Raw genomic sequence first — 24846 nt, forward strand, 5'->3', positions numbered from 1 at the left:
TACACTGGTAGAGGGACCCAGTGGAATGGAACGTACAATCAATATGGTATTACTACAAAATCTGTGGTGACACTGCTAGATCCTTTGCTTAACCAAGTTTACTGTATAATGATGGACATTTTCTATACCTCACCTGAGATTTTACTTCAATGGAAAAGCGATGCATAGACACTGTAAAACCAAACTACCGTGGTATGCCTGCCGACTCTGGTCACGTAAATGCACCAAGGTTGAGTTTGCTACAAGACAAAATGGCTATGATAAAGTGGAAAAACAAGAAAAATGTCTGCCTTCTAAGCACTGTTCAAAGTACAGAAACTGTCAATGTTTATGTCTGGGGAAATGCCTTGTATTGTGGCAGGCTACAATAACACAATTAGTGGTGTTGATCGTGAGGGTCAGGCACTAAAATCTATCCTCTCATGGGCAAACAACAGAAAGAAAATATAAAAAAAATCTTTTGACATTTGCTCAAACAGTGCCTATGTGCATTGGTGACCTTTTTAAACCACATCACATGAAGGACATGTACTAAATCTTCATCAGTACAGCAGTGGACACTGGACATACCTTTCCTACTTTGATTATGTTGACATTTTGGTATTTACATGACTCTGTTACACATAATAAAGTTTTTTGTCTATTATATAAAAAAAAATCCTGAGATGAGAAAAGACAAGACTTTTTAGCCTGGGACGAGACATGACTTTTTCAGAGAGATATTTTGAAGTTCCGCAAGATAAGACTTTATGCCAAGAGATTCAACCACGCCCAGGGCCGGAAATAAAAGACAAAGAGTAGATGACAAAGTAGAATGTCATAAAGAGGTTCCAAAACGATGGCATGATACACATACAGAGCAGTTTAGAGATAATGAAAGTACTAAAATCCGAGTCTTAAAAAATGATAGTAAAGATCGCATTAGCGCAAACAAATAGAAATTATTACTTGGTGAAATAACGGAACAGCGAAAAGAGATTGAATATATCGTTTGGATTTAAACTTTAAGTTGGAGACTTATAGATCGTCTAATTCGTGTTGCCATCAGGGAAGAGATGTGTTTCTTCCCAATGTACAGGCATATCCTCGAGAATTAAAAGATTTGTTGTTTGGTAAAAGTGAAATCCACATACGTGAGTGGCAGACATGTGAAGTGCCTGGCGCATAGCGCAGGCCTGGGGGGTTGGCGAGCAGGGCGCAAAGCCCCCTAGTAGTTAAAAAAAAATGCTTTGGCTTGTTTTTAAGGGGGTAAAAACAACAATAAGGAGGTGAATAAAGAAAAAAAAGTTCTCTCAAAAAAAACCTGCTGAAAATTAGCCATGAATTTAGTAGGGTCTCAGTTATTAAGGTGTGGGATTTTTAGATCTTTAAAAATCTGCGTGGAATGCGTGTTTCTTCTTAAATTTCCATTAGCCTAGATGTTGTATAGGCAGCAGTGTGGTACAGCAGTTAGCACTACTTCCTGACAACTCCAGGAAAATATGTTTGAATGCTGAACCGTGGACAATCAGTCATCTTTATAATGTTTTTTTGGGGTCTGTAGGTACTGCAGAGATGTTACTGATCCACAATGGAAAACCATGGGTACTGTGTATCCAAGCCTTAAAGCAACAAAAAACACAAAACATTACTCAACCATATGAAGTGGTCATCGCCTAATTTGTACTAAAGTCTCAGTCCTAACTAGAAATGTTATATTCCACCACAAGGGCTTTTTTTTTATATTTAAGACTAAATAACTGGCACTTTGTTCTTCTTGATTCCCAGATTAAGAGGCACTTCTCAGCACTGCACCCTTTTCAGCTTCTCTGTGGACTGCCTTTTTTTTTACAATAAATTCAGTTACATTTCAATGAAACTTTAAATTTGACCTACACAGGATTCATATGGACTTCTGAAAACATTTAACAAAACATTTTTTTTCTTCTTTAAATGTGATCATCTTTAAGACTTTCTATTCACAAAAAAAAATCAGCAAATTCCCTTTTATCTCACCCGTTATGAATCAATCCACTCACTATCTTTCTCCATTCCACCTCCCTCTGTTTGCATCAGAATAAAAACATTTTTTTATTCAGATGACTTCTTTATCTCCTAGTATTCAGAATTTGTTTAAATGCAAGAGATAGCACGTGTCCTCAAACAAACTAAATTAGCAGCTGTTATTTGACATGCAGACCAAAGGAACTGCTACACCCTTGTGCCATTGAATTCAAGTTTCCTGTTAGAAATTACATGCTACACTTGGATGCTAACCAGGCCCTCTGGAGAAAATTTTTATTTGCTCTCATACATCACTAAGGAGTAAATGCATTTCTCATTTTGGATGCACAACCTTATAAACCACTGTGTTTAATGAATGAAAAAGTGGCTTGCTGGGAAAATAATGACCTGATAGGTCCAAGGCATCTTAGACAGTTAAGATGACGGTTGTTCTGTTTTCAATGACTAGTACTATCGTTTAGATGTTCTCAGACTCTACAGTCACTTTGCAATTGTTCATACTGCTAAAGGAAGATGACATCTGGTTGCAGGAATTCCCTGCTTTTTAAGGTTTCTAAGACAGCAAAGGTTATTGGAATGCTCACCGTATAATTATTACAGGATATAAGCTAGTTATATGTTGGAAAGTAAGCATGACTGACAGTCTTGCTTCTGCCTTTTGTTCAGTTGAGTTTCATAATGACGAGATACATGAGTCCTGCAGACGTGCTACTCGAACTGAAGAGCTACAAGGGTTCATATTCAAACGAAAGGGTAGCCAAAATCTGTGCTGTTTTCGGGAATGAGAGGTGGACTTTTGTCTACAGCAGTTTTCCATTTGGACAAAGCTGGTGACAGGTGCTCACATTCAAGTGGTGTCCTGCAGCCTCAGAGCCAACTGAAGTCTTTAATACCATTCAGCATAGTTTAAGGGGGCTGCAGCATGAGCAGTAGAAAGGAAAAGAAGAAAAAAGAAATCAGACAGGCAAAGCCAGACTTTCACAGCACAAGCACTGTGCCCCCACTTGATTAATTATTAACAATAAATAAATAATTTAAATGAAGTTAACAATTTATCTGTAAAATGTAATATACATAGTTTAACGCATTTCATCATGAAAATGATATGAAGTATAAATCTTAGTATTATTTAAATGTTCAGAGAGTTGTGATATAACAAAGTTAATGTATTCTGTGTAGAGATCACTGCCGGTGGCTCCTCTCAGTGCAAGAGGAACTCCGTTTAAGAACCACATAGCAATTAATGAGTGGGTCGGGGAACACTTAGAATACAAAGCATTTAATGTGCTACATTAGTTACGATGGGGTTTGAGAAACTCTAGTAAATGAAACAGCCATTCTAAGATGAAGTTTATGACTTCAAAAAAAGTGTGAGATTAATGTGAAAATTTTGAGATTAAAGTCACAATTTCATATTTAATCACAAAATAAAGTACAAAATGAAAGTAGACATTTCAAAATAAAGTACAAGATTAAAGTTGAAATTTCAAGATTAGGGTTAGGGTTAGGGCTAGGGTTAGGTGTCCCTATTTTTGTTTTACTCTGTGGTACTAATACTCTTCCATGGACTAAACTACTATAGTTTGAGGATTTCATTTTTATACTTTTACATTTCAGATATCCATCCATTATCCAACCCGCTATATCCTAACTACAGGGTCACGGGGGTCGGCTTGAGCCAATCCCAGCCAACACAGGGCACAAGGCAGGAAACAAACCCTGGGCAGGGCGCCAGCCCACCACAGCATTTCAGATATGTTTACTTTTAATTCATTACTTTTGTCTACTTTATTTTTAGTTGAAAAATAAATGGAATATTACATCTTTATATCAACTTCTGCTTATTTAGAGACTGGTTTCCAATTAGTATTGCGATTGTTACATTGTAAACCTGTGAAGCTTTTTTTTTAACCATTTGGAAGCTTTTATACTTGTCAGTGTTTGTTGGTGTACCTGTTACTATTCAAACACAGAATTTTCTAAATTTGTTTTGCTGCTTTTAATTTTTATTATGAATTAGTAATAGATTGTGAAGAGTTCAAAACTGTCTTCTGAAGGTACATCCTTAAACTCTAGTTGTAAGAGATGCTCTATTTAACTCTTTGAGGGCTGAATATTTTTTTCCAAAAAACACAGTTTCTGAAAAGCAATGGTTTCACACAGAAATCAACGTAAAACGTCTGTTGCTGCACGCTGTCGCTGCCAGTTTGCCAAGAATGTGCATTGCAGTGCATTGCAATCTGGTTTCTATCTCTTATCATTGTTAAGTGGCAGTCGTCCTGGTGAACATTGCTGTAGGCGTGTCAGCTACATGAACCTGTTCAGCACCACGATTAGCTGAGGATCAGTCAGCTGAAGCTGAAACCTCACATTCGTTTTCGATCACTCGTATCAAAATCAGAGTCCAACAAGTCATAGTCCAGTTCAGAGATGACAGGCAAAACTTCTTCCATGGAGTATTTTGCTTTACCCATTCACTTTGATCTCTCACCATTATGTCAGTGCCATTTTTGCCATTGTTTGCACCTTGCTACTCACACGAGCTCCGGAAATCTCGGTCAAACAAATGAAGCTGACTTTCCTTCTAGCAATGAGAGTCCAACTAAAACATAACCGTTGGTTCTGTCACAGTTTACAGTTGATTACCATCGTCAACTCCTCCTTTTGACAAAAGAGTTAACCCAAAGCTCTAAAGAAGGTACACCTCAACTGGACTTACAGATGGTCTCATGCTGTTCTGCACTGCCTGTGTTCTTGGAAAGTTCTTCCCAAATTTTGCTTACTTTTAAGAACTATTTAGTTATTCTTTTTCTTGCTATTGTTAAAAATGTTTTCCCATAATTAAAAAATCTTGGTTTTAAAGATTTTTAGCTTTACACGCTTCGTATACTTCGTGCTAGGTTCATATGTATCAAACAGATGGTAATTACGAATTTCTGAGTTGAAATTCCACACGAATGCCCAACAAACTCAAAACTACGAGGTGGAAAATTTGTAGAAAACAAAGCTACCCTAATGGTGACATAACGCTGACTTTTCAATTTAGTAAACTGTATAAATTAAAACTAACACTTGGACAGCCAGAAATGTATACTAACTTGCATTTGGAGTGAAATGATACACATTTAACACATTTAGTTTACTTTTTATCTGCATGAAAAACATACAGTTTATCTTTCTCTTTTTTTAAAGACAAAGTAACAAATCAACAGCGTCCTCATGATACTGTGAATAATCTGACCAAAAATTCTCATGAATTCACTGAAGCAGAAAGGTGAAGCATCAAATTTCAAAGCACTGAAAGCACATGAACATTGTAATACTCTGTGAATTCCCTATTTGTGTGGTATTAGAACTGAAACTCCTACTTTGTGTACAGAGTGGTCACCCACCAGTGGAAGATCACGCAATTGACCGAGTTTCTTTCTCCTTTTCCACAAAGGCTGGTAAAGTAACCAAGCAGAATAATTTTTTCTTTATTGGCTGACAACAATGCAATTCTAAAGATGAAACATCAAAACACTTGATAATAATTTTGCAAACACCTATACTAGAAATCTTGATATCTGATCATTTTTAAACCAAGTCTTTTAAAGTAAGAGGAAGAGTTATTGCTGTAAAATGAAAAGAATAGGAAATGAAAAAACGGAACTTTTAAGCATAAGATATTCATTCATTAAAGGCTTGAGTTGATATAAACTATAGTAAAAATCAAGTCAAAGAATTAATCAATTTGTTTCATTAGATGCAATCTACACTAAAAAAATAAGACACTAAAAAGTACAGCGAGTAGTGTTCACAACTCAAGTTATTTTTATATGTGGAATGTGTACAGAGCATTTCACTTGGGTTTGAAGGTGCAAAACTGATACATAATAGCAAGCTGGGTAGATATCATGTAGTGAGTGCACTTTGTCCAAGAATAGTTTTATTTTCCTTTCATAAATCAACTAATGAGGCTTTAAATTCCACACCAAATATAAATAATTACTCATAGGTTTTGCTGTCAAGAGTGGCACACTATGAGGGGCTCTCCAAGACCCCAATGCAGACTGGTGCAGTTTTGTCAAAGGCTATTCTAGTACCATCAGATACAATGGTGGAACTGACCACGGACAGGCTACCAGATCATCACTGAGCCCATTTACACACATCCACATTAAAATTGACACCAACTTTCAATTGTCAATCAGCTTAACCAGCATGTGACTGGGATGTGTGAAGATGTAGGAAGAAAACCAGGGTACCCAGTGGAACACCATTGTAGACATGGGGATAATATATGAAGTTTGCTCAGGTCTGCACAGAATTCCTATGCTGGAATTCAAACGTGCGACTCTGGAGCTGTGAGGCAGAGACAAGACTTAAAATTAGTGCTGCCCATAATAAAACTATTGATAGACAACATTGTAACATCAAAGCGATTCACCTGAAAAATCGTAGGTGTACTGTGTAATGGCAACAACTATGACCCTGTGTTAGGATATAGTGGGTTGGATAATGACTGACTAAAATGAAAATAAATTCACATGTATATCTGTGTTAGTAATCAATGTAGTCTTTGGTGTTAACAAACTTGTAATTCCTCAAAAGTCATCAAGAACACACAAGGGCATTTATGTGAAAAAAAGATCTCTGTCAAAATGAGAACAATTACAAACTCTAAAATTCAAACCTTAATATTATTTTTGTACATTTTGTAAATATATATATATATTTTTTTTTATTTAGCTATTTTTCTTGAGCTTCTATAAAGTTTAAATTTCTCCTTGGAGAGAAATAAGGTATATCTCTCTACCTACCCACCTACAAAAAAAAACATCCAGTTTGTCATATTATGAAGTAACATCACCCTGAATTTGAGCCTTACAGTGAAGATCTTTATTCTCACGATTTCCAGTCCTTCAAAATACATTTATAGGCATTTGGAAACTGTCCAACACCACTAAAACCTTCACACACTCATTAAAATTTAGCTGAAAGAGGTCTTCAAGACATTACAGCTAAAGTGGTTAAAACACACAGTAAGCCATGCACCGCCTGTGTTTAAGAGGTCTCGGTTATTATTTCCAAATATTTATTTCACGGTGGTCTCCTGGAAAGGATAAATCCTTAAGATGTCACAACCTGATATTCTTCGAAAAATGCCAGCTATATGTTCATATAATACAAACTTTTATCTACTGTATGTGAAAAGAATGTCCACTCAATCACTTAACTAAGAACATCACTAGGCTTTTAAAACGTGGAGGGTGAAGAGGTCACAGGCTGCCTAAATGGCCACTGGTCATTGTATCTAAAACACTAAACAGTAAATACAGTATGCCAAGATCGAGGCTACCAAAGGCACAAACATTAGCAAGCCAATCAACGGCAAGGCAAATTTCGTCTCAATACCTCAGATTTTACTCATTTGCTTTTCTGTATTTATTAATATGCCATCTTTGAAATCCCAAAAAGGAACAAATACTGGAAGAAATAAATGAATAAATGCTGCTACATGCCTGGTCACATCCTGCATTGACCAACTCTTGAAGCATCTGTCTGTTAACTTCGATGTTGGAAGGACCAGTATCATTTGCAAATGGCATCAATGAGTTCCGAATCTCTCGCAGAGCCTTCTGATATGGTACAAATTTTGGCGGAGTGCGTATCTGCTGTTGCCTGGAGGAGTCCTTGGATGGGGCCACTTTTGAGTCAGTTGTACTTTCATTATTCAGCGAAGCAGGGATCACTGGGCTTGAAGGTTTAGGAGGCTGTTTTAGAACTTCTCTGATCTCTTGCAACCTTTGACGGCTGTTGCCAGCATAAGACGTGGCAGGAAATGTCTTTGGCCTCATGTTAAATCCAGAGCTTTGCCTTGTTTCAGTTTTACACAGTTTCTTCCGTTTTAATATAATAGGGCCACCTCTCTTGGAGAACAGTTAAGTGAATCGCATAACTAACTACAACAGTGCCAGAACACTTTCAAGGCTTCTCAAAAATTGTTCTGTTGTGTAAGGTGGCAAACTTGCAGATGTCCACTCCATGTTGTAGTTTGCCCTGAAAAAGAGATAGCAGAAGAGAGAGAAAAGAGACAAATTTAATTTTTACAGAACACTTATTCTGCATATTCTAATGAAGTGAGTCACAATTTTCTGGAATACAACCATATTAGGTGAGGACACAAGATAGGATGCTAGTCAGCTACACACGAATTAGACAAGGCACGAGTAAGTGAGCAGGTAACATTCTAAATATGATATCCAATATGCCGATTCTCTGTTAAACCATGAAAGGAAGAAGAAAATCATACACAATTGCACTTAGGGGCCAGCCACTTTTGTCAATAAACACTATGTTGCTAGAATAGTAACACTTTTGTAACTATTATGCTGAAGAGGACAGCATTCATAAAAGAGATATTTTACTGAAGCTTAGTCCAAAGCACTAAAACTGTACCTCGAGTGAAGTTAAGTCTGTGTGCAATGAACATTTTTCCTAAAGATACTTCCTAGTTAATAAAGCTCTGGTTATCTCACATAATTTGTGATAAAATTCTTCATTCAAAAGATATTAGAACATAAACGTAAATGCTGGATTCTTCTGAATATTTCAACTGTTATTTCCACCAGATAAAGATCAACTGTTCAGTTAAATTTATCTCACATAGTTAACGCACAGTTTAGTGTACCGCTTCTCGTACTACTTTATATGAGAATATTGAGGTTTTGCTTTTTTAAATGGATACATACAACAGTAGAGTTTTTGGCTTCCTCTACTGAATTTCCACTAAGGCTTAGGCATTTAATGCATTTTTGTAACCTTCTAACTGTGTGTGTTCATTTAAAGATTAATGATATTATTTTTATGTATTGTTAAGGTCATGCTAAAGACTTAATATATAATTTGTAAGTCAATATATAAGTGGCATGTATAAAATGTAAACAACATGAGGTACACATAAACATTAGCTAAAATTTATTTGAGTAAACCATTATGAAATGCTGAAATATTTTCTTGAAATGGTAATTCCGCTCTTGTCAACTCAGATATTTAACTGATCAATTTTTAATTTTGTGAAACATTCCATAGTATTTTGTTTAGGATACCATGTCTGATGTAAATATAGAAACATGTACTGAAAAACAGTGGAAATGAAAAAAATATACTCACACTTGCAACAAACAATCTAATGCAAATTTACATTTTTACCAAAATTGCACAATGGTTCTTCCATACTTATAAAAACAATATGGACTAGCCTGTGTGTTTCATGGTCCTCACATAGGGTAATAAAGCTGGCATATAATGACAATGCAATATTTTATTAAAAAGTTACTTAGCAGTAAATTAAAAAAAGATTTAGGAGTCTTTGTGCGAGTAAGCAGTGTGAAGGGAGGCCTTTCAAAATCTTAATCAAGTGTCTGAGCTGCTTAGCACCGAAGCACACATCATATGACTGTGAGGTTCGGGTCTAAACACCGACAGGAGAGTAAAGACACTTCTGAAGGTTTTTAGCAAACAGTAAAATAGCTGCTACTTGTATTAATTGCGGTTTACTGCAAGCAAGTCACTTTACTCATGGTGAATGCTACTCTAGAATATAGTATAGTTATAGAACTCTTTTTCCAGGAATTCAGATGTATAGACATTGAAAGCTACAAGGTCAAGGGAAATTCTTGACCCTGTAACCTTGTGATTTCCAGTCGAAAGGATGAAGTTGAGGAGAGGTCTAAACAAGGCATTTAAAATACATATAAATCATTAAAAGGATTTCTGTCATTGATTCAGTTTTGATATTAGCAAGTAGATCATTCCAGTGTTTTTGGGGCAATAACTGGGAGTCTGTGCCTCCCTTATTTACAAAGTTTACATATATGTTCTTTGATGAGATTCTGTTTGGTAAGGTAAATGGGAAATTGCATCATAATGTAGGTACACTCACTCTTTATTTCACTGGAGAGTGGTTATGAGTTACATGTTCATTTAATTTCAAACAAGTAACAATTTCACTGTACTCTGTACATGTGACAATAATGATTCTATGACTCATGAATGGTCTAAGCAAGATCAGCTGTTATTTATTTATTTCTAGGTAGTCATAAGATAGACAAGGTGAATTCTTAGTAGGAGGACAGTGAACCCGCAGATCTTCTATTGCTAAGGGCTCTTTAACTTGCAGTGCTTAGCATACAAATAGATTTTTTTTTTGGTTTTACATCTCAATTGGTTGAGGTTCTCCATCAATACTGGATTCACAAGCCCCCCACTCCCCCATTTCTGTGGTGGCTACAAAGCAGTGGAAGCACAAACATTATGCTGGCCAAAGGTTCTGTTTCCTAAATGATATTCTTATACCTCAGCTTTCCTGTTTTATATTCCATATTTGAGGCAAAGTTCTTCCCAAAAGTGTTAAAACCAACACATCATATAACAAAAGGAGAGCTCCTTTTCACAAAGGATATACAAAGGAAGCAGTAATTCCTAAAATACTCAATCACATAGAAATATCTGAGGGGTACAGTGGTGAATACTACTGCCTCACAGCTCCATACACTGGGGATGAAATTCCAGCATGGTATCTGGCTTTCTACTCGTATGTATTAATTAGGGATTACAGTTCTCCTTCCACATTCCAAAAATATGCCTGAGGTTAAATGTGGTTTCCAATCTTACCCTATATTAGTGTGGGCTAGTGCATGAGGGGGTCCTGGGATACTAACTCTACATGGGCTCTAGTGTATTTCTACAGTGCTGTTTAGATAAGCTAAAGCCCACCGTGACTCCCATCTGCATAAAGCAGATTTCATGATAGATGGCTTGATGAAAACAGAAAAAAATTGCTCTCTTTAACAAGTCCAGATTTAACGATCACTATCTAGTTCACCCAGGTAAATCAGTTTCTCCCCTCCTCCTTCACATTTTGCCATTTCAAACGTTTTTTTGGAATGAGGCCCATTCTGCTTAGGTTATTCACCACCAAGGCCATCTCTTATTGAGGTACCCAGCTGACTTCATCCTCATCATCTCCATCACAATACACCTCTTTACTCAGTCATTTTGCAATTTTTTTCAGAACAAAAGAGTCTCTACTCACTAGTCCCTATCCCTATGACTGAAAATCCACCCATTCATTTGACTGGTCCTTTCCATATGGGCTAAATCTTTATTGACCACCCCTCACTATGGCTCTTCATCCATCTTTCTTAAATTATACTTTCAGTGCTAAAGAGGCTACTTTAAAAGTCAGAATGAATGACAGCTCATGAAACACCTTCCATCTCCAACTAATTACCGTTAAGGAGTTCACTTCTTCACCAACACTCAACATATTGAGTAAACCATCACTTCATTAATTCCCATACTTACACACCTATTTAGTATATATTTTTTTCCTGTACTATTGTCTTTATTTTTCTTCTCAGGAAATACAAGTACAAACACACTAACTGAAATATGTTGCTTATTGAAAGCCCCTCCAGAAAATTAAGTTTTTTCATTCTTTCACAATCACACCTCCACCCTACAAAAAGCTTGCTATTTTACAGAGACAAATATCATTATAGAAGTACTAAAAACAGATCTAGAGACAATGGAATAAAAAAAGAGAGAGAGAAAACAGTAATGTCCCTCTCTGTTCTACATTTTATTTTCACTTTTTCTCAATGTTTGCATGAGGTTTTTACTTAACAGTTTCTTAAAGCCATTTAAAAAAGCAAGATAAAATTAATGGGAAAGAGAATACAACAAAAATTCAATTCAGCAAGCATATTCAAGCATTTCAATAAGAGGTAGAGAATATTTCACACAGAGATTAGCATCTACAGCAAGTCCAGACACAAATCAAACAGGATAAAATCGTCTTTACCTTCCAAATTGTGGTGGGGCCTGTGAGGACACAGCAAGTTGGAAATAAAATAATATGCTAGGTGAAACAGCATTTACATGTAAATCAGAATACTTAAAATAATTCCAGAGATGTTGGCACTTTAATAAATAAGAATGTAAAGCTCCATTTGAACTGGGGTCATACATGTCATCAGTCATCTGCACTTGCCTGATTACTCTTTTTACTTTTAACGCTGTCTTTAGCTATTTTTAAAAAGTAACACCTTTTTTTTTACCATCATTTGCATTCTAGCAAAAGTGAAGTTGGACCAGCTCCGGCTCTTTTTAACTCTATCTAGTCCATTTTTTACAATGATATGGAGAGCAAGTTAGCAGAAGCACCTGTGCAGCCTGTCCAGTAGCGGTTCTAGGCATCATAACATAACAAAGTCAAACCTGATTAATGTAATTCAGGGCTAGTTGGGTCCTATCTAGGCAGCATTGGGTACAGGGTAGGAACTAACCCTGGACAGGGTGCCAATCCTTGGCTCCGTCCAATCACATACTCATGCAGCCAATTTAAACCCAACGATGCGAACCATTGTCTTCGTTACTCTGAATTGAGTCCTCATAGCCAGTACAGTGTTACAGTGTTTTTTTATAAAGCACTACAATCAACTCTCAAATTAACTAGTGCAATGGAAGAATAATTTAATTTTATTTAAAAAGCAAAACTTTTCAGAAGGCATTGCAAAAAGGTTTTCATTTATACATATTTAGAATTACATCCTACATTCAGGAAACCATTCATTGTTCTGCAGGTTACATAATTTTTTTTTTCCTGTCACTTAGTGGATGACTAATTGATGAGGTTTTATTTGTTTAACATACAGAAAGAAACCACTAATAGGCTCTAAATTTGTTTGTAATAAATGAATAGAGATCAAAGATTAAATACTTTTAAACAATTTAGTGTTTATTTTTCACAAAACAGAACTTATATAAACATGCAAATACACTTTGGTGTTAAGAAGTGGCGTTTACAGAAAGGACTTGTATTTATAATAAAGCCTTAGAGAGGTATACAAGTTATTAGGGAGCTTTGCCCTAAAAAACGGAAAAAATGGAAACGTCTCTATAATTAACACAAAATGAGTAACTCACTATATAAAAAAAGAAAATAAGAGACTGACTCACAATACATTTATATATGTTGTGTAGTTAAAGCATTAGCAAAACTGCCATAATAATAACAATTAAAAATACTATAAAACTGAGAATGCATACATGTTCAATAAAAAGAAGCATGTACAAGATGTTCACAGTCATGCCTCTAGCCAAGAATACCCAATCCACATGCACAGATGTTGTGGGGAAACCTTAAGCTGCAAGTTCATGTATCACTTTTCATTACATCACTACGATCTGCTCTGGAGGAGATGCACTCACTGCTCAAGTGACATTCATGAAAGTAAGGCCATACGCTAATGGATTCAGTTCTGGGGAACTCCAAGGACTGCATGTTTTTATTCTAACAAATTTTAAAATCAGTGCATCATTTTTACTTTTAATTGATCATTTATTAAGGTGTCCTGATTCAAGAAATTCAGAAACTTTTTTCCATTTTCTTTCTTCACACTTTTCTGAGTTTCACCCTTCACCCCTTCCCTTAATACTGGTGTCACTGAATGCTAAAAGGGAGCAACTACTTCATCGCAAATGCATGTGTCTACTCATTATGACAATTTGTTTCTTAATAAGCAGGTAAGTGAAAATGGCACGACATAATTGCTCCTCTTTATCATTCAATGTTGCTTACAGCGGTACCTGCACTGCACATTGTCATTCATCAGCACTGGAATAGAACTAAGGGAGCAAACTCTACAGAAAATGGTATATTACAAAGAAAATGGGATAACAATTCTGAGCATTTACAGTTAAGAAATACAAATGTTTATGAATTTCTTAGAAATATCTGTACACCAGATAACTAAACAATAAGATAAATTAAAAGTAAGAATGACACACCAATTGAGAAACTAGTTGCAATAACAAACCTGCAACAAAGCGGGTCTCCCTGGACCTAGCTAAACAAGCAATGGTATGACCACATCACAAATATAAGTTTAATTTGCTTTTGGACTGTTAGGGAAAAAAAGAAAGAAACACATAAACAAATTATTACATTAATACAACTGAACTCTTCTACCACAGGCTAGCAGCTGGCGCTTACTGCCTGGGTGATCTAAGCATCTTATATGAAGTATAAACACCTGCTGGATAGGGAGTTCCAAAACTTGTAGTTAGGCTCTTCTCTCAACTATTCACATATTTCACAAACAATCAATAACTTTCCTATCAGCATGTCTGGTTTACTTAAACCTTTAAACTCAGCCTAATTTTTGTCTGTTTTCTGCTACTTTGATTTAACTGGCTATAACGTCATCATCCTTCACTCAATATGAATGTTCTACCCCCTCAAAATAAAGGTCAGGCATTATTCTTTCAGAATTTTTACACCTGGAGAAATAGTTATTTTTACATATATGTTGATGCAGAATTAAGTTGCAAGATTCAGTAACATTTTTACCAAATTAAATGCACTTTGAATGCTATTCTTATAATCCATAGGTGCTGATATAAGCTTCCAAACACTATAAAAGTTATTGGTGAATGTGTCAGGAACTCCCAGAAACAAAAGTTATGAATTATCTACAAGTAATTTTTCTAGTTTTATTGTTTTGAAATAGTACAAACAATAGAATTCTTTATCTCAGCTTTTACTGTTTTGACATAAGTATTCACAGCATACATATTTAGTATTGACAACCCCTGGCCTATGCATCATTTTGAAGGGCAGACCTTACTCCATCAGAACATATATAGTTGGTCAAGAAATTATACTGTGTATTCAAATTGTAACATTAAAAGATTCAAAAACATCTAAAATCTGAAATAGAGAAAGTGGAATGTGGTGTTATTTGAAAGTTCAAACACCCCTGTCATTTAGTAGAGAACAGTCTGTCTGTCAAATTGTACACAATTGAATCAGGACATTCAAGAAAGTCATGGGTGATTGAGGGCAGTTGTTGCTGTGATACTGCAATTTGGTCATCTCTGAGGGATTAAAAAAACACACACCGCAACATGGTGTTGGGATTTGCAATATGGCATATTAACAGCAAAACATTGTACCTTAATTATACCAATTTATTATTGCTTTATAAGTAATAAGTTGTCAGAGATGGCTGGGGTTGCGACCCGGCCAGGATGCCCAGGAGGACCAGAGGAGGGCTTGCGCCTTCCCCAAACCATGTGGGGGCAACCGCCTGTAGGGGTGCCCCTATGTCTTTGGAGCCCTGGACCTCAGCACTTCCGCCACACTGCTGGGGGTGAAGAAGACTGGGGACACTCGGAGTGCTTCCGGGTGTGCAGCCGGCACTTCTACCACACTGGGGCGTGTCGGTGGGAAATTGCCGGGAAGCACCTGGAGCACATCCGGGTGGCTATAAAAGGGGCTGCCTCCCTTCGTACAATGGCTAGAGTTCGATGGAAGAGGACAAGGTCTGGAGGAGAGAGGAGGAGGCAGTCTGAAGAAGAGGCATAGTGTGGTGTTGGCCTGGACTTTGGGGGTGAAGTGGGTTGTGTGCACTTTATTATTGTATGTAAATAGTTGTAAATAAACTTGTGGTGATGAATTTACCATGTCTTCCTGTCTGTGTCCGGGGGTCTTTCCACAAAGTATATTAAAAATGTTGCGTTATTGTTCAGTCCTGCCTGCTAGTTGAAAACAATGGGGCTGAGTTTAAAGGGTTAAGATGATCCCATATGTTTTCAATTCCACCAATCCATTAGATTTTCAGTTATCATCCATTGTAAGGAGCTCACTAACATCCATTACACAAGGTCCCCTAACAAAATGCAGCTACAGACTACAGACCACTGATTAACTGAAGTAGTTTGTAAAATTAAACAGATCGTTTTGGAGGGCAATTTATCACAAGCCTGTATATCCATTTTACCCATCTCATGATAAATTAGTTACAGTGTGAATAGGGCCCAAGCACTAACTGTAACAAAACGTTCTACTCAGAAGCAAAGCCGCAGAGCACAACAAAACTACATCTGTAAGATTTTATCATAAAACAAACTTCCAAATATACAGCAAATTCTAAGAAAACTAGTCATCAAAAATGTAATTTGCTGTTTCACAATATCACTGTTATTTTTACAAAGATAACCAGCGAAAGACAGAAAGAATCTAAGTGGGCCTGTCCAAAATGAAACATTCAGCGCTTTGTTCAGTCTTGAGAAGTGTGTAGGCCAGGAAATAACATATTTGGCAGTGTAATCCACAGCTTTTCCTGGATACCTCCCCCACCACTACCTAATGGGCATGGTTTCACAACTGCTTCCTGTGCCCATTTCAAGTTCTCTTTGACATGAAATTACAGTATCTGCTGGAAAAAGTGTCATACTATATGAACAGAGGGCAGCGCGGTGGTGCAGTGGGTAGCGCAGCTGCCTCGCAGTAAGGAGACCTGGGTTCGCTTCCCAGGTCCTCCCTGCGTGGAGTTTGCATGTTCTCCCCGTGTCTGCGTGGGTTTCCTCCCACAGTCCAAAGACATGCAGGTTAGGTGCATTGCCGATTCTAAATTGTCCCTAGTGTGTGCTTGGTGTGTTAATTGTGTGTGTGTGCGCCCTGCGGTGGGCTGGCACCCTGCCCGGGGTTTGTTTCCTGCCTAGCACCCTGTGTTGGCTGGGATTGGCTTTGGCAGACCTCCATGATCCTTTAGTTAGGATATAGCGGGTTGGATGATGGATGGATGTTTAAACAGAAATTGTGAAGTAAGACAATTATATCGTGGTTGGGGGCATTCCTCCACAAAATTCTGACTATGACAAATATAAAGGAGGAAAAAATCTTTAAGATTTAATTTTAGGCTCTAGCATACTGTATTAAGTTTAATCAAATATTAAAACAGATCTAAAAACCCAAGTCATTTCTTATAAGCACACTGTCAGTTGTAAACTGCAGTGACATATGTCTCTCAAACAATGAATGAGTGTAGATATCTAAATGATAGACCTTAAGATGCTCTCTCTAGTAAAGCAGAGCTCACAATTCCAAATATTTTGACAAATCCTGATAACTGTACTATTGCCTCAGGGAGTACAAAAAAGAAAGAAAAAACCCACATTTGGTCTTAACACTAAATGATCTGTCCTTTCCTCTGCAAAATACAGATTTGTTTTAAATGTTGCCAAACAATTTACTCACTGTTGGCTTTGTTGATGTTGAATACCCAAAAATAATCCCACCATCTCATGTTAAAGAATACCTACAGGAGACCTCTCAGATAGATAGATAGATAGATAGATAGATAGATAGATAGATAGATAGATAGATAGATAGATAGATAGATAGATAGATAGATAGATAGATAGATAGATAGATAGATAGATAGATAGATAGATAGATAGATAGATAGATAGATAGATAGATAGATAGATAGATAGATAGATAGATAGATAGATAGATAGATAGATAGAATTAATACATTTTATTTATATTGCACTTTATATTTTAGCAATCTCAAAGTGCTACAGAATAAGAATAAAAATAATAAAACAAGAAAATCTATTTATAAAACATCAGTCGACTGTGGTGCTCTCAGGTAGTCAGGGAGGGCGTTCCACAGTCTCGGCGCCACAGATGAAAAAGCCCTATCACCCGTACTGCGAAGCTTGGTTCTAGGGATTTGGAGAGTGTTAGTGTGTACAGAGCGGAGGGTGCGTGAGGAGGTATGAGGGGTAAGGAGTTCCTGTAAGTAAAGGGGGGCATGTCCATAAATGCACTGATGGGATAGATAGATAGATAGATAGATAGATAGATAGATAGATAGATAGATAGATAGATAGATAGATAGATAGATAGATAGATACTTTATTAATCCCCAAGGGGAAATTCACATACTCTAGCAGCAGCATACTGATAAAAATAATATTAATTAAAAAGCAATGAAAGCGCAGTGCAAGTTAAAAAGTGCAAGGTTGAGAGTGTGAGGCAGGTGTAACAGTCTATAATCTTGTGTAGTGTTAACGTGGAACTGAAGAGTCGCATAGTGTCGGGGAGGAATGATCTCCTCAGTCTGTCAGTGGAGCAGGACAGTGACAGCAGTCTGTTGCTGAGGCTGCTCCTCTGTCTGGAGATGATCCTGTTCAGTGGATTTTCCATTATTGACAGGAGCCTGCTAAGTGCCCATCGCTCTGCCACGGATGTCAAACTGTCCAGCTCCGTGCCTACAATAGAGCCTGCCTTCCTCACCAGTTTGTCCAGGCGTGAAGCGTCCCTCTTCTTAATGCTGCCTCCCCTTTAGTAGTGATAGTATTATTAGTACTGTTATGTGTGTAGCATACAAAACTCTTACTTGTATGTCTGATCAACATGTAACACATCACCACTTTCAGGCACCATGATAAACAAGAAGCATTAAAATACAGAACTTTACATTCATAGGAAAAGCAGAGTGTTTTAAAATAAAAAATATCACAGATAACAAAATTTCAGTGTAGGATTTGCCCTCTGGTTTAGAACCACAGTCTGAATCAAGTCAACAATCACTGCTATTGAATTTAGCACGATTTTTAAAAGTAATAAAATAGCAAAGATGAATCTTAGCTTGCCTTGAGACCTCACATCACAATGTCAGTGATTTAAACCTTACCACCAACTCCTTCAGTGACCCTGAGCAAGTCAGTTACCTACCAGTACCCAAATTGAACAAACAAATTAATTCCTGGTTGTAAGTGCTGCAAATTTGTAAGTAGCTTTGGATAAACCCGCAAGTTAAATAAATTGTTTCTAAAATTCACTGCAATAGTTAAATGGTTTGTAATAAATACTATTGTAATAAATAAATGATGTTTTAAATAAAACAAGTCCAATAGTTTGGATTTACAAGGCTGAATTTCTACTGTTATGTTTCTTGACCCCTTCAGGCCACTCATTAACCCTTCTTGTTCTCCCTTTGTCACAGCTATCTCTATTGTCCCTGGCTCTCCCTCTGCAATAACCTCCCAGTGTAAAGTCACCATCCACTTCTTCAGCATCACACATGCAGTGAAATGTACCCTGCCACTAGCTGATCTGTTCCCAAGCCCCAAGCAGACCTTTATGAATCCTTGTCTGCTTATCTCAAAGTTGCCCCATAGCACTAGTTTTTCAAGTTCCTGTTTTTTCCTTCTCTTCTCACACTTTAAACAGTCAGGTGTCAAGATAGATGCCATGGTATTTAAGCATTTGTCTCACCATATCGCCAGCAGTTCATCCACAGCATATATGTTACCAGTATTAGACATGGACTTCAAGTGAGATTGCTCCCAAGCATTTTGTTCCTCCAATAACTGACATCAAGAAACTGAAACTTTATGTTCTAACTCAGGGCCTCAATAAGTAAATGAGGACATTCCATGTCACCTCACTCACCTCCACCCAGAAAAGTACCTTATTAGTTTTATTATGACTCAATAGTGTGGTTGCCAAAGTGGCTAAAATATGCTGTGGTACCCTTCAATCTGGATTAAATACATTTAGTACAACAATAGCCAGAGTAACAAATAACCAAATCCTACACAGAAGGAATTATAAGTGATTCAAAGAAGCTGTGCTACTCTATGTGCCAAATAAGTCAAGTCTCAGTTATTAGTGTTCATTTTATATTAGGCTTTAAATAGCAATCACTGATGCAAAATGATTGTCTAAAATAGTCAAACAATAAAAACCCCAAATGTATAGCCATAGCAAGAACTGAAATGAGTAAATGGAGACAGAACACAAAATATTTTAAACAATAAAAGGCTGTAAAAGTAACAAATCCAACAAGAAAACGACCATTTTATGACAAACTTGTTAGATATACTTACAAAGTTAATATACATGGAATTTGAATCGAACATCCCATGTAACACACACATATTTCTTTTGTATAAAACTTCCTCTGTTTTTTCCTTTTTTCACCAATACTTGGTCTCCATGTTATTTTTACAACGCAGTCTCCCAAGAAAAATCGCCGAGCAGGGCAACTTGATGCAACAGACTCTTTAGGAATTCACACCTTGATCCAAGAAGCAATTCCTCAGATGGACACTGCTCTAAAAGTGAGATGGCAATGCTGTAACAGCTATGTGTAAATGACACGCTACTGAGCAATAAAATGCAGGGAATCTGGGACGAGCATTCCATATCCTCAATTCTGATTTATTTGAGGCCCCACAGTTAAAATTCCTCAGCCTTTATACCTCATGAAAAAGTTCAGCTACAGCATGAAAAGAGAGACGCATATCTGGCATAGCAGCATCAGCACATACTTCCCTGCTGAATAATCAGCCTCAGAGGCTCTTAGCAAATACAAAAGGTTCTTTAAAGTGTCTACATGGCCACAAGTTGCTTACCAAAATTAATAAAAATTACACCCTCGGTGGCTGCCTGTGTGTCCAACTGTTCTGACAAGTTGGGTGTGTCTACTGCTTGCCTAACTAAACATTTTTACAAATTAACATGACCACTAAAATGCCTATTGGTGCAAGTTTAAAAATTCAAGGCAGACTAACTGGGAGAAAAATGATATTCAAGAAATTGAATTATACAAGCTTCCACAAGAAAAAGTGTTTCCTTAGTGCAGAGTTGTTTATTTACTGAGGCTAATGTCTTACCGTATGTAGTTTACATCACAGTTACAACTTATTCAAACAGAGTGCTTTTCACAGAGGATTTCCAGGAACAAATCTTAATTCTCAATATTTTATTTGTACCATATGCTAATAATGCTTTGTAAATTTTAAAAACAGACACTGCACTGAATGCACTCTTCTCATGATTAACAAAACAAAGACCAAATTTATGTTCTCCAGTAGTAATGCACATTAAGGTTCTGCAAAAAAAAAAATGACACCTACAAGAAGTAAGTCAGGAGTACCAATGACTCAAATCAAGGACCGACCTGTCATTTTTCCGTAGTTGCTCCATCCTGGTCAGCATTGTAAGGAGCCAGTATTTACTCTGTCAAGAATGAACGTAAGGAAGGAATGATATTTACTGAGTTTTGTTATATCAAATAAAGAACAAAGGAAAACCGGTAACCCCTCCATCTACTCATGGGTCATGGAGCAAACCCAAGAGCAGAAAACATTAACCCTGGATAGGTCCGATACAAGACATGCTTATTAATACCATTTAGAGTTGTCAATCTGCCTAACCTGCACAGCAGTGGCATGGAAGGAAATCCTGAGTACCGCAAGAAAATCCCACTGTGACAAAGGGAGAATGTGACCTGGATTACAATGTAGTCTCCCAAAACTATGAGGCGGCCACTCTAAATACTGTGTCATGTTGCCACTTATCAAAGAATAATGTATTGAAGTAGAATAACAATCCATCTTATGGAAAAAAAAAATCAGTGGGATAAAAACACTAATCGGGCAACAAAAATATAAACTTAAACAAGTAAATTATTTACTTCAGTTATCAGGCAAGAAAATAAAAGTGGTGACTCACGCCATATACTCACAGCCAGCTGTGTTTAGTACATTCTCTCGTGCCACTGTCAGCTTAGGTGCTATTAGCCAATAAAACACGTCTTTTAGGTTCTCCAGATTTAAGGAAGAATGAAAAAGGAGAAGAGTGGAAAAGAGGATTCTCCTTTTTCTGTCCTTCTATTCATGATTTACGGTTATTTCACTTTATGACTTAGGAGTAGTAAGACCCAAACAATAATAATAAGGTAAAAGACAAAAATAAAAATTCTGGAGCTGTGCAAAGCTGAGGCACAGCTACAAAGAAAGTATGAAACTATAATATTGATTGTTTTGCATTAAAATTAGAGTTAAAACAAAAAATCAAAGTCTTGTGGAAGGCTTCTAAGAAATATATTCACTCTACCAGACTGACAGTACACAGTGTAACACTAAAAAAGATTCTTCATTATTTTGGAACTTTGGCATCCATCATTTCTACATTTTTATTTGCTGCATCCAACAGCAATCATGTACTCATCAAAACAACGAAGATATGCACACTCTGCTTCTCATCTTCATTTCTGGTATAATACAGGAACATTGTCCTAACTGAAAACTGTGAAGAAGACTATCCAACATACTTTGAAGAATGGCCTGACAGCGTTCTGTACTCAGTAACTTCAGCACTGATCCCGATCTTCTAAGTTAAAGCAGGACATTGTCACTTATAAATCAATATATATGGGTGCTAACCTATCGCATCAAAAATTTATGAGAAAACTCTCATAATTCTGCAGTATAAACATTTCTTAAAGGTTTGACATTGAGTAGATCATCTAGCCCAATATTGCTTGTCGATGTCTGTCCTCTTAATATGTAAATAATAATGTCAAGTAAATAGATGAAAGTCTTCAAGGTGCTGCCCTTCAACTATGTTTCTAGGAAACTCATGTCACATACTGTAGCTACATCTCTCATGCATGTCACAAAAGCTTTTCAGAAAAACAAATAAAATGTACCCTCCACTGAAATCCAAACAGGTTATGTCAAAGCAGTGCTACAGCTTTAGGCAGCCTGATAACAACTGCAATTCTTGGCATCCTGTTCACTCTGAGATCCCCCCACTTTACACTCACTTGCTATATCAAATGGAATGACTGCACTTGAAAATGGATGGGCGGCTTATGGTTCAAATTCATTTGTGTACAGCATAACTAGAACTTTTCACTATCAATACATACTTGACTTGAAAGCTACTGCTCAAAATGCTCAACGCTCCCTTCCAGAGTGTTTCTTTAAGACAGTTGTTCTCCCCACCACAGACGTCATCTTCCATAAACTCGTAACAGACATTTAGCTGGCATTCAAGGTAAATGATTGAATAGAAAAGTAGAATTTACATATATACTTAACTGGAAAGAATATTAGGAAATAAAATACATCCAACATGTGCAAAACATGAATGCCTTATAGGCAAAGAGAAGATGAATGCTTCTTAAAAATTAAGCAATTAGGCAAGACCACCCAGAGCAACATACCAGTACCTGCCAACAAAGCCAAAAATAAAACCGCTGACTGACAGGCCAGGGTTAATTATGTCTGGATATTTACAAAAGTCTTTTCAAAAGATAGCAGCCTACCTTTATACAAGGAATGCTATCTTTCTGGAAAGATAAAGCCAAAATGTAAATTTAGCTTGCACCAAAGAGAATGGGGGCAAAAACTAAAATCCACTGAAATGGACACATGGTGGCTAATGTGCCGGAAACATCAAGGAAGGTTTCATTTGCCTTTAAAGACCATTTTTACACACACATGCATATATTTTATTTAATGTTTTGTACCCCAAAAAGCTCAACACCCAGCAAAACACACTGAAGTAAGCCTCGCTATTTAACAGCAAGATTGGCAACGTCTGCTGTACCTCTGTGAAAAGTACGGAAGGGGAGTATTCAGAAGTCAAAGCTTTTGCTTCTAACCTGACATTAGCTATGCAGCAGATGGCTACCATCTACTTCCATATTCTCTCTGTTGATTATTTAAATGGACAGTTACAATTTACAAATAACTGCTCTTACTAGAAAGAAGTACTGATATAGTGTGATAGTCACTCAAACCCAGAGGCAAATAAGAAATATGTTTTCAGTGGTTCAGTTTACTTCTAAATATGACAGACACGGAAACAGTTGTTGGAACCGTAATTACATGACGTAGTTACAACTGAAACTTGTAATTACATGTTATTTGTAAGATATGCAGTAATCACCAAATGGGCCCACTGCAAAATGGTTGGAGCTGGGAGACAGCAACACCATTACTGTTCCACTGTGCTGCCCAATGATTATTAACTGCATACATTTTTAGTGTCATGTGTTCAACCATTCATTTTTAGACAGCTTTGGATCACAGGACTAGACATTATCCCTGTAGGAATGAGCAGAACACAGGAAGGACAGGGTGGGTAGGAGTACAGAGGGGCCTACTTCGGCAGTACTTGGCAGACAGCAGAAACCAACCCTGGATAGGGTGGGTGCACTTGCCACTTTATTATGTACTCTTATCTGGTACTCAAATTTTGCCTCTAGGACTGCATGAATTCTTTAGGGCATCAACAAAATGAAACAAACATTCCACAGGGATTATAGACCATGCTGAATTGATGGTACTATAATATGCAATGTCCCTTTCCATCTTTTCCCAAAGATGTTCACTGAATTATGAGCAAGAGACTGTGCAGGCCATTGGAGTAAACCAAAGTCACTGTTATGTTTATGGCACTAGCTTGAAAAGATGAGTGCTTTATGACATAGATACTTCCTTTTGAACAGGGGTGTCAAACTCCAGTCCCGGAGGGCTGCTGTGGCTGCAGGTTTTCATTCTAACCATCTTCTTAATTAGTGACCAGTTTTGCTACTAATTACTTATTTTAATTAACTTGACTCAGAACCCTTAGTTATTTCTATTTCCTTAATTAGCAGCCAAACAATAATGAGACACAAAACTAGCTGCTACATGACCAGCTCGCCTGTGCCCATCACACAATATCTGAAAATAAAGAAAAATGAAGGTCTTAGTAAGGCTGATCTCTCAGGTCACCAAAACACTTTGACAATGTTTTTATGAAAAACAGAAAATCTACTGTGGCAGAACGAGAGCACCAACAAGCCATGGAATTAAATAACAGGTTTAATTAACAGCAAGCATCGGCTTCTCATTAAGAAACTGGTTGGAGTTTGAAGCCCCAGTTTAGCTGGTCATCTGTTGGCTCGTTTCATGCCTTATTTCTGTTTGGCTGCCATTTAATGAGGAAACGAATCAATTCAGAGGACTGAATCCTTCTAACAGGGCTATTAAAATGAAGTTAATTAGCAGTGAAAACTTGACACTGATTAGGAAAAGGGTTAGAATGAAAACCTTTAGCTGTTGTGGCCCTCCATGCCGTGCTTTAGAATAATGTTCTATCTGAACCACATTTAGACTGTGGCCATAAAGGGATACAACAATGCATGGCAGAAG

The 24846-nt window shown here is 37.0% G+C and overlaps 1 protein-coding gene across 2 annotated transcripts in view; it reads right to left on the minus strand.

Annotated features, from left to right (window-relative positions):
• Positions 1 to 24846, minus strand: part of lats2 (large tumor suppressor kinase 2) — a 64825-nt gene that overhangs the window by 33247 nt on the left and 6732 nt on the right. For both annotated transcript variants that reach the window (XM_039744013.1, XM_039744014.1), the window contains exon 2: positions 7509 to 8046. In XM_039744013.1, coding sequence (XP_039599947.1) covers positions 7509 to 7844 — 336 coding nt within the window. In that variant the 5' untranslated portion in view covers positions 7845 to 8046. The remainder of the gene's footprint in view (positions 1 to 7508; positions 8047 to 24846) is intronic.

The sequence above is a fragment of the Polypterus senegalus genome, chromosome 2 (assembly GCF_016835505.1).
Source record: "Polypterus senegalus isolate Bchr_013 chromosome 2, ASM1683550v1, whole genome shotgun sequence".
NCBI lineage: Eukaryota > Metazoa > Chordata > Cladistia > Polypteriformes > Polypteridae > Polypterus > Polypterus senegalus.